At 44.8% G+C, this 15,764-nt stretch overlaps 1 protein-coding gene across 3 annotated transcripts in view; it reads right to left on the minus strand.

Moving 5' to 3' along the window:
- Positions 1-349: 349 nt before the first annotated feature.
- LOC119441383 (ras-related C3 botulinum toxin substrate 1) overlaps positions 350-15,764 on the minus strand; it is a 34,883-nt gene continuing 19,468 nt past the window's right edge. For all 3 annotated transcript variants that reach the window (XM_049661223.1, XM_037705995.2, XM_037705994.2), the window contains exons 4-5: positions 14,252-14,412; positions 350-11,747 (exon numbers count right to left, since the gene is read on the minus strand). In XM_049661223.1, coding sequence (XP_049517180.1) covers positions 11,670-11,747; positions 14,252-14,412 — 239 coding nt within the window. In that variant the 3' untranslated portion in view covers positions 350-11,669. The remainder of the gene's footprint in view (positions 11,748-14,251; positions 14,413-15,764) is intronic.

The following is a 15,764-nucleotide window of genomic DNA, read 5'->3' on the forward strand; positions in this document are numbered from 1 at the left end:
AACAGGCTGTTTGCACAGTCCAGAATGTCATTGCAGTTCGCCTTTCATTGGTGTACCAAGGCCTTCTTAACAAGCCCGTGGCACACAACCTACACATAAAAGTCATTAACCATAATACCAAAATATTGTGTAGGCAGCGCCGAAAAGTTCCTATCGCTGGGTCTGCCTCTTTCACTGTTCTTGTGGCAGACTATGCCATGAATTCACTGTTCCAACACACCACAAGACGATCAAGCTTGAAACAAGCAATTTATGCATTTGCTAGCCTAGTTTGCACATTATCTTGTCCATATTTAAAACTCTGTTAAGGCCACAATAGGATGTGCACAGGCAGAGACCACACACGCTGTTCATAGAATATCTTATTTATTACAGTTGCTGCTCAAGGACAGTGCTGCCTTTCCACTTGCACACGCATCTCACTTTCCAACATCAATAAGTTGACAGAGGACCGGCTGCCCAGTCACAGCATGCACATCTTCACACACCTACGCTCACTTAAGCTAGTGCACCTTCAGCTAAGTGTCGTTGCACTTGGGCACAGTCGGCACTTTCCAAAAGTTCAAGAGGCATGCCAAAACAAATGGCTGAATGAAGAGCTGCACAGTGTCACGTATGCTCTCTGATCACACCTTCACTTTCTCCCGGCATAGGCACACACACGCACAAATGGACACATTGAGAACCGATATTTGCTTCAGGGGCAGCACACATTATCGTGCACCGATACGCAGCGCACATTCCAGGTGAGTGCTGGCAGGGCATGTAGTAATGTGCGAGATGACTACCGATTGGCATGAGGCCATTGCTTCACACAGTGCAATGAGATCGCTCTAGGTGGGCACAGCGAGGTGGGCACAGCGAGGTGCGCACGACACGACATCAGACATTCGTCACGAAATGCCACAAACGCAGACGTGGAACCTTCCAGCCAGAACATAACACAACTCCGTGCAACACAAACACACACATACAAAAGGCATGCCGGCACTTTTCACTCGGGAATTAGAAGTTACTGGGGAAAAAGCACACAAACGTACAGCATTAGATCCACCATGCTAGCATTATAAAAACAAACAAAAATTCCTCCAACCAAAGAAACGGATAAACAAAAAACTCATGTGACAGTCAGCACCACCGAATGCAAAGGTGTGCCACAATAAATGAGTTGATGGCACAATGTCGTAATGTAGTGCGCACACACGAGTAAGGTTTAACATCATAACTCGCATCACCCAAAAACTTGTGTAGAAAAGAAAACCAGACTAGAAAAACATCCGACACTAAACAAAATTTTACAAATGTAAACTCATTAAAATACTACAAAAGCAGACAAAGACCACTGCAATAAACAGTGCAAGCATAAAAGGGTTAAAAGTCGAAAAGAAGCTGTCAGCAAAGTGTAGCTAAGAAAACTGTACAATAGTATACAAAATCCTAGAAGAAATGTCTTTGGGTTTTGAAGCTTAAAAGGCAGAAAAAAGAAGCACACAAGTTGCACACTACAACGTATGTAAAAAAATAAAAACATCCCTGTAATATGCTTCAGCGGAAAAATTAAATTCATCGCTTTTTGCAAACTGAAAGTACAACAGAATGCACTTTGACACCTCGGCATAAAATCAAGCGAATAATAGCTGTAAAAAAAGTGAACACGTTTGGAATTCAGTGCCAACTTTATGCATCACAAATCATTAGTTTTGCAAAGCCACGTGGCTTTGTTCTTTAGTGCCATGCTCCAACCTGTACTTGAACAGTGTTTGGTGGGCATCATACATTATATGAACAAAAATATAAATGGCTAGTTTTGAACATGTTTCAGAGCCAGCAATGCTGTTGTAATGCAAGCACCAGCAACATTTTGGACAGAAGGCGCTTGTAGTCAACACTTTATATGCATTGCATGATTCTGTCTAAAAGGCAGGCCGTACTATGTCAGTGCCCCTTGTATGCACTTCAGGAACCCTTCATTCCACAAAGCAGCAGCTTTCTCCAGCCACTGCCACATACACAGTGTCAGCTTAAAAAAGCAACACTATAAGAGTAAAGAAATTGCTGCCACCCTGTTGTGCTAGTAGAAGCGCATTCTTAAGTCGAGCACAGAATACACACATACCTTCTGGTACATGCGAAAATTTCTGCTAAAGCACCACCATCCCAGCACTCGTAGAGCATTGCATTAGTTAAAAACTTTTTGAAGGTTTAAAAGGACAACAGCACAGGTGTCGCCCAGCACCTGAGTGCTTGTGAATGCAGGAGCCACAAATGAACATACTCAGTGTGTTCACTGAACAGGAAACGTCACTGCTCAGACCCAGAACAGCGAGTGACATGTCAACCATGGGTATCATGTATAACTGCAGAGAGACCTCCACCGCCAGACTGGAGTGACTGCAAACACTTACCGAAATATTTGATCTGCGGTGCACATTATCACTGGTGAGGGTGTCGCCCACAGCCAAGTTTGTTCTTCAAGCGAGACAGAGTGGCAAGGGACCACGAGGCTGTCAACATGAATAATAGGGTTCTTGTTCATTATCACTCGTCTTCCTGTCAACATGGTGCGAAAGGTCAATGGCACATTGCGAGACCACCTCAACCTTCACTTGTTACCCTTGGCAAGCAGGACTCTGGAGGCACTACTCATTAATAAAGCACATGACAGATGCTGTGATTGCACGCGTGAACTGACATGTGACCTGTTGTACCAACAACAAGGTCCAGCCAGTTTCTTACAGGTTCCATTTTGTTCCAGCAGTCAGAACACGCCTACCTTTCAGACCCTTCACACCTGTTATTAAAATATGGTCCTTGGACAAAACAGCTGCTATTAAAAATTTTGGATTTTTCAAACTTTGAATAATCCATGCTACCTCACGAATGATTTGACAAGCAGACATTAATTAATAGGCAATATTTTCAAATCACTTAATCATCACTTCCAATCACTTGATCAGAAGTATGCAGCTAGTGAAAATAATAAAATTTGAAAAATATGTGCATGTAATATAAACTATTTAAAAAAGTAAGAATTATTCATAATGGTGCCATTACTATTTGACTCTATTTAGTGCCACTATGATTTAACTTTTTTATGCAAACCCTCTAGTACTATGCAGCAATCATGTTCGTGTAGCTCCACTACAAAAAAAACTGGCATGCCTAGCACACACATACATGCGGTCATTTCACAATGATGTGTTATGCCAATTTTGGCAGAACAACCACTCTGTGCGGCATAAAATCTAATACTATATGAGCACCATGTATTCCCGACAGCTCACATGTACTATTGGCATCAATAGTTTACGGGGCACAAGGCTTAAAAGAAAGCCTAACTGCTGTGAAGCCTGGAATTCAGAGTTGTAAGCTGTCAAATCGGTGGCAAGCACACTGTTTAAGAAGGTGTAGACACAATTTGGTAATTCATATTCAATTGCAAAAACACACTACAGACAGGACAGAAGCGGTGCGTCTGTTGTACAGTGTGCTTTTGCAAGTTTAACACTAGTCTGCTACTTTACAAACTGCATTGCTGAACTGCATCAATATTCTGCTTTCCGCAGGGAAGCCATGCCCCAATAACCTTTAATGCCAACAGAACTGTGGGATGCAACACACCAGCAATTGTGGCCACAGAGGTGAAGTGCTAGTAGTGTAACAAGTCTCACTTGTCTTGTCACAATTGTCAGTGTCACAATTCCCTTGTCTCACTGTTTCATTTCCAACAGCGTTGCATTGCAGCTAAAAAGGGGAAATGCAGTACAGACTTAGATTATCAAGCTTCTAGCCTACAACCTTTCTATTCTCCAAAGCTATGTGCATGCGCAAAACTAAAAGTCTACTACGTAGTACAAGAACAGCTCCACACTTAAGAATGTTACACAGGATTCTTTACATGACTACATTGTATCTTCCAATTCCAATACTATACCTACAGCTTTTCCTTTTCATTGAAGGCAATACATATACTGGAGCGTAATCGGCAGCATTACGCGTTTCGACCACGTCCAAAGTGATAACGTTTGACATTACTGCCAGTTACAAAGTTGCCAAATTTCACGCTTCGTACGTATTAAATTTACCACTTTCCAGCAATATTTGCTTTAAGAAACCATTTTAATTTTTTATTTTAAGTGCGTCGAACTCTAACTAAACCGATTCAATGGATGTGAAATATTTCACATCCATTATCATGTGTATTCAATAGGAGCTCTAAAGGTGATGTTTCCTCTTGCACGCGTGAGCAGACACACCAGCCGGACGTCAATGCACCTTTGGGCCTGCTGGAAGTGGCATGACACAGGCAATGCATGGCATCTGTCAGATATCAGTCTATGCACCGCAAGCCACGTGGCTGGCACAGGCCAATCAGATGACAGGGCTGCTTAGATTGTCAGTGATCTGCTTGCCTGGACCAATTCATCAAGTAGACTATAAGATTAACACTATGCAGTTTGCCTATGCTGTTTGCCCTTTTGTTTTTGCAGGCTGGCTTAAGCTATCAATTATTGCAAAATGCTGCTACAATGTTTTGCACCTGGATACGCAAGGAATGCATTTTTTTTGTCCTTTAGCCTACAATAATTCCAGTGAGCCAAATAAGTGAGAGTTGGCAATTTTAAAGTAATTCATTATGTTTAGGTATAGTAACAGTTGTGGTTGCAACTTGGCATCTTCATAATAGCAAACCGACAGCAATGCACCCTGCATTTGATGAAGCAGTAAGCGGTATGTGTCCGGTGTATTATGAGACGAGGCATGGCAGGCACATGGGTGTGTGCAAGCCAGTTGACGCATACCAGCATGCTTGATGCAGATGCATTGCATGCATCCCCATGAGGCACTATCTTTGAACATTGTGCGCTGTTGCTCCCCAGTGAAAATATTGCTGCCTGAAGTGCCACTTCCACATACAACCAGAAATGCTATGAACAGCTGCACGAAAAAAATGGGCCTTTGCTGCAAATAAAAATGCCCGACGACGCAAGCACAAACCCTTTCTTGAATATTAAGTGCATGGGACTCGTTTATGCCGCAATGCAATGCTTTCTGGAAGTACAGCCAAATGCACAGCTTATGACAATTATATAAGCTCCTTGAAATGCATGAACAAAGAAAACGTTTTAACACAGTCACTGCTCACCATGGCAAGCACTGTATGCCTATAGGATCAGTCCACGTTAAACTTTAATAACTGAACAATGTGCAATGCTCTGCCACACTGTGGCCAAGTTTTCACACCAAGAACATTAGAACCAAATGTGGCGCTAGTGCCTGCACACACTCTGTTCAGTGAGCATAGGAGCGATAGGCAGTGCCTGGATTTTTCCCTTCTTCTGGCTTAAAACAACTCCCACATTGATCTCCCCACCTTTTCAGTGCAAATTCACTATATGACAATTAGTCTCATAAGGCATCCACTTCCAGCCATTCATCATTCTTCAGAACATGCAAACAAAAATTGCTTCTAATGTAAAAATAAATTTACCTGGTGTGTGTTATCTACCCAGTGTTACCTAGATTTAGCTACATGTGCACTTACAGGGCGCCTCATCCCGCCCCATTGCGAATGGTGGTTATATATACTGGAAGCTGCTGTAAAACGCCGTCTAAGAAGCATAGCGAAATATCTTTTCCAAGTCTGTTCATTATTGAAGGAGATAGAAGAAAATAACTATCCCGTTACTATGCCGCAAGGAGGGAAGTGTCACTGCCAAGGGAGACACCCTCTACCCCTAGTGGCGTTCCCAAGTGGTGTTCTTTCCTGGCCTTCTGCCACACCGGAGCCAAGGGATGTACCAAGGCATCCTTTCTTTCCTTCTCTTCCTTTTTTGCGGTGTTGCACCTCCTGCACTGAACGATTAGTCATGGCGAGTGACAAGACGCATATGAGCGTGTGACCGCGATTCTCAGCCTGGGAGCAGGCTACCATCAGAGGGAAGAAGCACGGCATTTGTTTTCAAATTTCAACCGTTTTCACCATGTGCAGTGCCTTAATACTTTGCAGAAACGCTCACCAGCGCATCATGTAAATGCTATGCTTGTTTGTTCAAAATGGCCAAACCTAGTGAGGGTCCTTTTAGGTTACTTACGAGCTGGAAATTATGTATGTCATGAAATGAGTAAAGATGTGCAAGGTCAGCTTGAAACACAACAGAAACAACAATTTAAAAAGCCGCAACTTGCTTTCTCAACAAATCCGTGCCAAACTAGAAAAATCAACGTGTTACGATTCCCAAAGTGGCTGAACAATTCCAGCACCAGATTTATCTCTAGTAATCTTAGTATAAAACACTCAGCTGCGACTTAATCACGCTGCACTTTTTTTTTCTCTTGCGATACACTTTCACAGCCACTTTCTTGATGAAAAAAAGTGCAGTATGGTTGGAAATCAAGCTCAATGCAGCGCGATTGGAAAGTGAGCTTGTTCTAGAGAACTGAGGCATGCACATATGCATTTGTGACCAAGTCTGCTGTGAAAGAGAGTATGCTCATAGAGCTCTGACCCCACATATTAATTTGTCAATGTGAGGACATTTATTTCAGCACTGTCAACTGATTCAGCGTGGCTCATGGCTTTCCCTGCACTGTATTGTTTTCAGAATATAGCAATGTTTGAATGCAACATTCGCACTTTCTACTCGCCTGCTATCATGAGGCTTAACTATGGCTCACCTGTGAACTTTAATTTTACTTTACGGCCTTTTCGCTCATTCTGCACAACTTCTGCTGTTTGTGGCTGTTGAAGGAATCATGCCAATAATTTTCTTATGTATCCTCAGTGTCAAGGAGCAAAACAAAGAAACAATCTTCACGGCAATGTTCTAGGTACCCTGCTATGCATAGGATAAAGTACCATACTTGCACGTAAATAGCGCAACCACGAACATACCACGACAGGGAACTTTTGGCCTCTCGGAAAAAGAAAAAAATTTGTACGATTACAATGCGCAGTGCTGCTACAAACAAACATGAAATTACAAATAAAAGTGGATGCCAGCAGGGCTTTATTCATTGTTACTGCGAACTGCCATCGCAAAATAAAGTGAAAGGATGAGTGCATGCACAATTTACTCGTCAATGCCAACATCTTAGTCACTGTTGGCGAGAACGGTGTCGTCCTCCGTGCCACCAAGGCTATTCAACAGGCAGTACTTAAGAAATGCCTATGACAATCAAATGTGACAAAGCCTTTCACGCAGAGTCTGGTGATCCAGTGCACGACTTCGAAGACCACTTGCTTCATGCACCATCATAACAGCGCCAATCGTCTTGCTCAAGGTTACGATTAATGCCCCCTAACCATATTAATGCGGCACTAACAGCGTTCTAAATCGGGAAAAGAAGGACAGCGCAAAATGCACAGTGGCGGCAACTCCGAGCTTGCCTGCTCTAGTGTGAGGCGAAGTGGCAGTGGACATGGCGAGCCGAGCTGTGGCTGGCGCCTCAATCCAGCACGATGAGTGGGATGCGCACAGGCACAAGAGGTCTCCGTATGCGGTTGCAATTGCGGAGGTGCCTAGTGGTTTAGCTCACCACAGCTTGAAGCGCCAGAGAAAATGAAAGAAAAAGACTTGCGTTATATTCGTGCAAATACGGTATTTGGCTCGGGCGTTAACAGTAGGGATGGGCGAATAGTGAATTTGAGGTTCGAAGCAAACTCAAAGCAAATAGTGATTTGGTCGAATAATTTCGAATCGAATAGTTCGAATAGTATATATTGCATATTACAGTAAAGCCTAGCTAATTTGAATTTCACGGGACCGAAAAAAAAATGTCCGCATTACCCGAATGCCGAATTATCAGGGTATCCAGAAAACAATAAGCAAATGCTTACTACGTCAGCATGATTTTATTAGTGTAATGGATGTAATGTAATAATGTGTAATGGAGCGGCAAAAACGCGCGCAGCACAAGCGGCAGGAATCGGGGGTCTTACAGCGTGCCGCACCAAATGGGTCTCCCATTTCTGCGGCAAGTGCCGCGTGATGAAGAACCAATCAAGAGCGACGAGGGTGACGTCACGGAGCCATGGCAACCAGACCGCCGCCGCTCCGCACCGGGTTATCAATCGACGATCGTCGTCTCTCGCGGTTCTATGGAGGGATTTCTGGACGCTGTCCGATTGCACCCCTTTTCGCTCACGGTGATTCCGTGTTCCGAGGGCGTGCGAGATCATATCGATTGCCATGGTGGACTTCGCGGCATGACGCTAGCATTTTTGCCGCTAGCGTGGCCGTACCCTAAGGCACGCGACCGACGCACGCACTGAGTCAGAACGAATCTATCGTTCGCTGCAACAACTGCAGACGAAATAGCGGTCGCCAGCTATGCGATCATGGATGGCCACTACGCAGCTTTTTAGGCACGCGGCCGACATGCGTATTGAGTGAAAACGAAACTACTTTTTGCCACAACTGCTGCGGAAGAAACCACGGCAGCAATCGACGCGATCATGGATGGCAACTATGAAATCCCGCAGCCAACGCGTTATGTGCAGCGGTAAACGCAATAAATGCACAAATAGGCACGAAGCGTTCCGTCGTTGCTGTCATTCACATACGATTTCCGCTGATGACTATGGTGATGCGGACTCTGCCGCTTCGCTTCGGTTGTAAACTAGCGCCGTTTCTGCTCTTCTGCGTCGCACATTTCAGGCTTTTTAATGCAAAAACGTATAGCCTTCGAGATTTAGGATTGATGTGTGGCAGCCATGACGTGAAACATAGCCTCCGAGATGTGTACTGGCCGTCCGTGGCTTCTGGCTGCCTATTCGGGAGCGCCGAATAATCCGAAAATATCGATTACCCGAATTCGAATCGAATAACGAATATAGAATTATTCGATCGAATATTCGACAATAGCGAATATTCGCCCATCCCTAGTTAACAGCGTTGTCCTGCATTTCAGAGGGTTTCCTTTACCACTTTCAAAAGGTATTACAGCACAATTGTAGTGTTTGCATTTTTACAACATGCTAGGCTCCAAGGGCCACTGTCCAAAATGTGCCAACAGCAAACGTATCCCTTGCGTGGAATAATAAGTCATTCATTCATTCTTCGCTGTGTACTGTAGTTGTACTAGCAGCTGCAGAAGAACTACACAAGCATTGCTACAGAAGAGGGAATTTCAAGTCTGCAATAACTTACCACTTTCTGAAGTAGCTGCAATTTTTTTTCTTTTACTTCATATATTGCTTGTTTTGACAAATGTTTTGAAACCACTCCCTCTGTAACACCCCAAATGCCTTGAGGATATACTAAAACATAAATTAATTTAAAAGAAAATCTCAAAAGAGGTGTCTTGATGCTCGAATGGAAGGGAACATGCATGCAATTTGAGAGCGGCATGTCTATCTACAATGTTAGTTCATTTCTCTTGACATGTTAAAATTTGGGCACAAAGCTTTAATATTGCAGTGCAGACTAAAGCCTAGAACAGAATGCAAAACACTTGAACACTAATGTAGACAGATGACTCGCATGTGCATAAAGACGCCAATATCCTGGCACGAAGGGGGCAAGCAGCATAACAGCTTCAGGACTGCCTGAACCACACTGTACTGCATAAGCATATACGGCAAAGTGCTTTGGGAATGAAGTGACCATGCTCAGTCAGTGTGTGCCAGAATAAGTGATGCAACAAAACGTTGCGCACAATTGTCTGCAAATGCCCTCAGACACCTTGTGGAAGGCATCCCAGTACCACGGGTGCTGCATCAAATGGTCTGCACGATGCCAGTGCTTCCTAGTCTGCAACAGTTGCAGTCATGCAAAAGCCAGACCAGACAATGCTGCCAATTTGTCATGAATGGCTTTCAAAAGTGCCATAAAAGCCAGGAACCCCTCTCAACCATTTCACCATTTGTCTGCCGACGCGTGTGAGAAGTCACAACATTCTTTTAAACAGTCATCACCCCTTTATCCATTGTCTCCCACAGAAAAGGCAGCCAAACTAATGCAAGAAGGCCAGATGACGTATTGCATTGCAAGTAACAACAGACCTATAAGCTGAAGTGGCAACACTACTCGATGTGCGGCACCTTGGTCGCGATTGTAGCACCATTGTCGCAAAAACCAACAGCTAGGGTGGTGGTTGTAACAGCCACATTGCGAAAATAGCAGATGCTGCAAAAATAGCAACAATGTACTGGATACAAACCCACCAAATTTCTCAGCTGTACAATTACTTTTCGAAATCACAGTACTGCTGTTATTGTCCTTTTCCATTTTCTTTCTACTGTTCTAGAATAGTGTTGCTTTTACTATTGGGAACCACACGTTATCCCAAGTCTCACGTTTGCTGAGACAATTGCCCACAGGTTTTTTTGAGGCCAACCAAAGAAGGGCATTGAAGAGTGTGCTTACTATGGTTGCACAACTCATTCAAGAGTGCACTTACTATAGTTGCACAACTCATGATTGTGATTGCTGTCCTTTTAAGCCTCCCAAGTTTTTGGGTTAACCGTGCCAGATGTGTGGCTCATCTATCAGCTAATCACTATTACTATAACCACGTCTCACATGACATAATTTACGGTAAAGTGGGAAAGCTTAACTTTCCTGGCAACGATACGCTAGCTGATGGACAGACAAAAAAAAATAAGAGGGAATAACAAACTATGCGTGCATCCCACAAGGGTAACGATGGTGCAATTGGAGCGCCTTGCACTGTTTTAGCTTGCACAAGAGCACACATGAAGACATCTGACAACTGCGGAGGATTCTTACGTGATGAAGCGCAGCACAAGATGCGCTCAAGAAGGAAACACACAAACAGTAGATGGCATGCCAGGAGTAATTTCGTCTTCAGTGTTTTGTTCCTCGCAAGAAACCAATATCCCGCCAGGTAATGCCCATTGGACACCTTGTATGTGGGTTCCAGCTCTTTAGCACGCTTCAGCCGTCAACCATCTCGGCATTTTGAACTTTCATTACGAACTGCTCATGTGAACATGACTACCTGCATCTTTGTTCGGGCAGCTTTGAGAGATTTTGTGCTGAATGCTGCTTCGTCATCACTCAATTTTTTTTTAGTAAGATCACATTTCATTGCCTTGATCATTTAGTAATGCACTCGGAACCCTCACTTAGCCGATTCATCTAGGAATAAACAAAAAATAACACTGTCATATGCCCCTCAGCATAGGTGCTGTAAGTATCTATAGCAACACCCTCAATTAATTGACTGCTGGCAACTGAAAGTTTGGACGAATCAGGCACAGAATGATGCTAAGTGCTTTACTGAATAACGCCAACTAATAAAAGCAATCTTTTTGCAAAATTTGAGAACAATCAATGCAGTGGTAATAGCAACATCTTTCAAGGTTGTCTGAACAAAAATTCAGGTCACTGTGTTATACCCAAGAGAGTGGCAGCACAGAGCAAACGTGAGAAGGAGCAGAACAGGTTTAGCGCTGCCTCCATGTGTCACATGGGCTGCACCTGGCACGACATGAATTAGCGCTGCTCAGTTAGTCGTCGGCAAAGTGGTACATGCCGTACTTTTTCCTTCTTTTCCCTGTGTCTGCCCCTACACGTCCTCGATGAGGGTATAGAGACGGAGAGAAAAAGTCCGCACGGTGGTTGCGGGAGGGCCAGATGCTGGACGATCCTCTGCTGTCCCGCCGCTCTTGGAACAAAAATAAAGTGGGAAGAAGGGGATCCCTAGACGATCTTGCATCGCCGCTGCCTCCGCTTCAACGGCTCTGGCCGGAGCACTGCCCGCACTGCCTCGTCAAACACCTGCACATTGTAAAAAACAGCCTCAGGAAACAGAACTCTGCTAACACATCTGCTTTTATTATCACGCACAAATGAAACACGAAGTGTGCAACGTAGACCACCACGTATGAGTAATAATGTACAGCATTGCCAAAAATGGTACAAGCTCAGATCAGACTGACATCATATGAAGTGGCAAAAATGGAAATAAAAGGACATGTCTTATTTAGCACTGACTTGTCTGCATTTCACTCGACCAAAAAAGTATACACATTTACACTAGGGCTGGGCATCGATAAGTAGTTTTAACCCAATTTAACCACAACCATTTCATCCACCAATCAATTAATCAGATTCATGAATTTACGTACATTACCTAAAAAGTCAAACCTGACTATTTCCGTACATAGGCTTTGAAGAAGGAAGCTGTTTTAGTTCAATAAACATGTGCCTTTGACGTCACGTGAAGATCACCTTGCATGAGTGGACATATATCAAACACATAAAATTCAGTAAGACACAAATGTACCGTAAAAACCCGCGTATAATACGAACCCGAATATAATACGAGGTGAAATTTCTGAGACGAGAAATTAAAAAAAAAAGTTTTACCCGCGTATAATACGAGTGAGAGAAACTCGGGGAAAAGGAAAAGATTTATTTAAATCGGACTCGGCTCTTCATTCACTGTCGTCCTCAGCTGCACTGACACGGACCGATAAATCTTCCCAGAGGTACTCGTCCTCTGTGCCATCGAGCGCGTTCGAGATCCCACACTTCTTGAAAGCGCGACGCACAAGGTGTTGTGGGATGCTCGCCCATGCGTCCGCGATCCACTCGCACAGCGTGGCTGGCGATACCCGCTTCAGCCGCCCAGTCGGCGTCACTGCAGGTTCACCTGACCGCATCCATTCAGCGTAGCACCGCTTCACCGCATCCTTGAAAGGCTTGTTGACACACACATCTAGAGGCTGCAGCTGAGACCTCATCCCACCCGGGATAACGACAAGTTCAGTTCCAGAATCGCGCAACAGCTTCTTCACTGAGTCCGCCAAACGGTCACGAAACGTGTCCAGCACGAGGATGGATGGGAACGACAACAGGGCACCGGGCCGCCTGCACCACACGGACTTTATCCAGTCGAGCACAAGACTCTCATTCATCCACCCTTTCTCATGGCATCTCACGATGACATTTTTCGCATCTCACCTTTCGGCATTGTCTTGCGCTTGAAGACGACATAGGGCAGGAACTTGCGGCCGTCTGCCGTACACGATAACATGACGGTAACACGCGTCTTCTCGTTCCCAGTGGACCGGACACAAACTTGTTTCGAGCCCTTCTCGTGCACGGTGAGGGGCGATGGCATGTCCAGATAAACTTGTGTTTGATCAGCACTGCCGATTTGCCCTAGCTGAAAGTTCTTCGTTTTGCGCAACGAAATAACGTGGCGCTGGAAAGCCACCAGTAGCTCTTCGAACGATGCCGGCAGCTTTCGCGAAATTGAAGTTCTCCGGCGCAGTGAAAACCCCGCACGAGACATATAGCGATAAATCCAATGTTTGCTCGCTTTGAAGGGGGAGCTCAGGCCTTTATCTCTCGCAAGCTCCCTAGCTTTTGCTTGCATAAGCTCCATGCTCACAGCAAGATGCGCGGCTCGCTGTTCTCGCACAAATTCCGTCAGGGCGAGTTCAATTTCCGGGAATGTCCCATTCTTCGGGCCGCGAAAACTTCTTCACGTTCCGCTGCACGCGAAAAGTGCTTCCTTGCTGTCATCGCCATCCTCGGATGCTTCCCTCGGTGACGCCAAACTGCCTCCCGGCCGCACTGTTGCCGATGTCTCTCTGCCGCTAAAATTACTTTTCGCTTGAAAGCAGCCGAGTACTGCTTTCGTGGCCCCGACATCGTGCTCCTTCACTAAAAACGATGCACTTCGCGATGCCCTTTAACACGTGAACTGCCGAAGTCCGCACTCAACAAAGAAACGATGCCGTAGCCACGCTGCAATAGCGAAGTCAAGCCGTAGCCAGGCAGCAATAACAAAGCCAAGCCGTAGCCACGCAGCAATCACGAAGCCAAGCCATAGCCACAGAGCAAAAATGAAACCAAAACTTCGAGCCCAGCTTTTTGACTGAAATTTTCGTCCGGATCCGCATATAGTACGAGGCGGAAATTTGGGACGCTAATAACAGGAAAAAAACCTCGTATTATACGCAGGTATTTACGGTAAGTCAGCGGAAAGACGAAACATCAAGCTTACCCACACTGCCCGAAAGCAAAGCTCATCTGGCTGCCCACCTTCGCTGACATTAAAGTTGCCACGACAACATCCTCAATGCTCACCCGCAGGAATGCAAGCCATGCAATCCAGTGTGGATCCGCAATACATTAACAATGCAGCAATGCACCCAGAAGGTGTGAAATGATGCCGCCATTCCTGGTTTATCTTCAGTGGTTGCTTCTCAACATTTTCTGCGGCCATTTAGCATCCCTTTAGCAAGCCAAATGGGCCAGGATGCACCCACCTGTCGGAGGCCTCTCTGGGTGAGAGCTGAGCACTCGAGGTACTTGATGGCACGGATCTTAGAGCACAGCTTCTGGCCTTGCTCCCTCTTGATGGGCGATAGGCCCTGCTCCGACAGCTGCTGCAGGGTCTCCTTGTCCTCGCGCAGGTCCATCTTGGTCCCTGAAACCACGCAAGACCAGGCCACAGTTAAACTGTTGCACCAACTTTCCCACCCGGGGCTTCCACCTTTTCGACATCAGCATCAATCCCACTGCACGAGGGCATCTTAGAAAAAAGATATACTAAAAGGCAAAGAGTTGATATGTATTCTCGTTAAAAATGTGTCACAGCGCTTGTGTTGCAGGGTTTCCCTTCCATCCTCACCTACTTTTCAAGCTTGAATTTTAACATGAATTACCTAAATGTGACCACACTGGACAATAAATAAAGGGAATCCGAGTCCTCAAGCAAGATCTGATCCCCAATCGCAGGGGCTTATTAAAGTAATTTTCAAAAGCACCCAAATCAATAGAAATGTCATTTCAGCTTTTACTGCTCCATTTCTTTGTGAGATACTGACACAAAGATACTATTGCTCTTTTCTAACTTCATTAAGGCAGTTTCAGACTCCTTAATTATGCCATGAAGGGTCAATTTCTTGAGCATGCAACAAATTATCGATTACGTCATATTTTAATGTGAGCAGCTGAAAGTGCAGAGTTGAGTGTTCGAACACAATGCCCAGTTTCGCGCATGAACTCCCATTGTCAGATTTTAGAGGCACTTCAGATATATTGTATACTACAGTAGAATGTGTATTGAGACTATTGACCTATATCAGTATGCTGTTCTTTTTTTTCCTTTTACACTTATGCTATAGCACTCGTATTTTAATCACTCCTGCAAGGCCCTGGGGCTGCAGTATTTGAAAATAAATAAATAGATTGTCATGCGGGTCTAACACATATGTAGGAATATTTATGAAGCAAAGGTTTAGTTAAGGGGTAGTAATTAAATTCTAATACTTACAGGAATATATACAATTCTGCTTACAGTAGACCCTCATCCATACGTTAAAAAAAAGAACATAATTAGTGGGAAAACATACGATCGGAAGTCTAAAAAATTCAGCAGGCTAAACTGTAGTTGACATTTACGTAACACAAAGTATTGCGTGAATTGCGCCGACAAGTGCCCGAGCCCCGAGACGTGCACTGTCGCTTTTTCAGCTTCGGCAAGCTTACATTCGCATTCCTCGAATTCGGACCGAGTCAGCAGATTCTTTGGATGGGGCATTTTGGCGGGAAGCTTTGATGTGCCCACTGGGCGAGAATCGTTGCGGCCTGAGACACCGATGTGTGTCGAGCAAGTGAACCCCAAGCGACACGAAACGCGCATTGTTGTTTTAAGAAGGCAATGGGAAACCGAAATGAAATTGAGCTGGTGGACAATGCCAAAGTATGATGCCACTATGCCACCAGAGCCAAACATGACAGTCACTTCGTGCCACCTGCAACCGGGAATGGCAGTGT

Source organism: Dermacentor silvarum, chromosome 2 (assembly GCF_013339745.2).
Source record: "Dermacentor silvarum isolate Dsil-2018 chromosome 2, BIME_Dsil_1.4, whole genome shotgun sequence".
NCBI classification, from domain to species: domain Eukaryota; kingdom Metazoa; phylum Arthropoda; class Arachnida; order Ixodida; family Ixodidae; genus Dermacentor; species Dermacentor silvarum.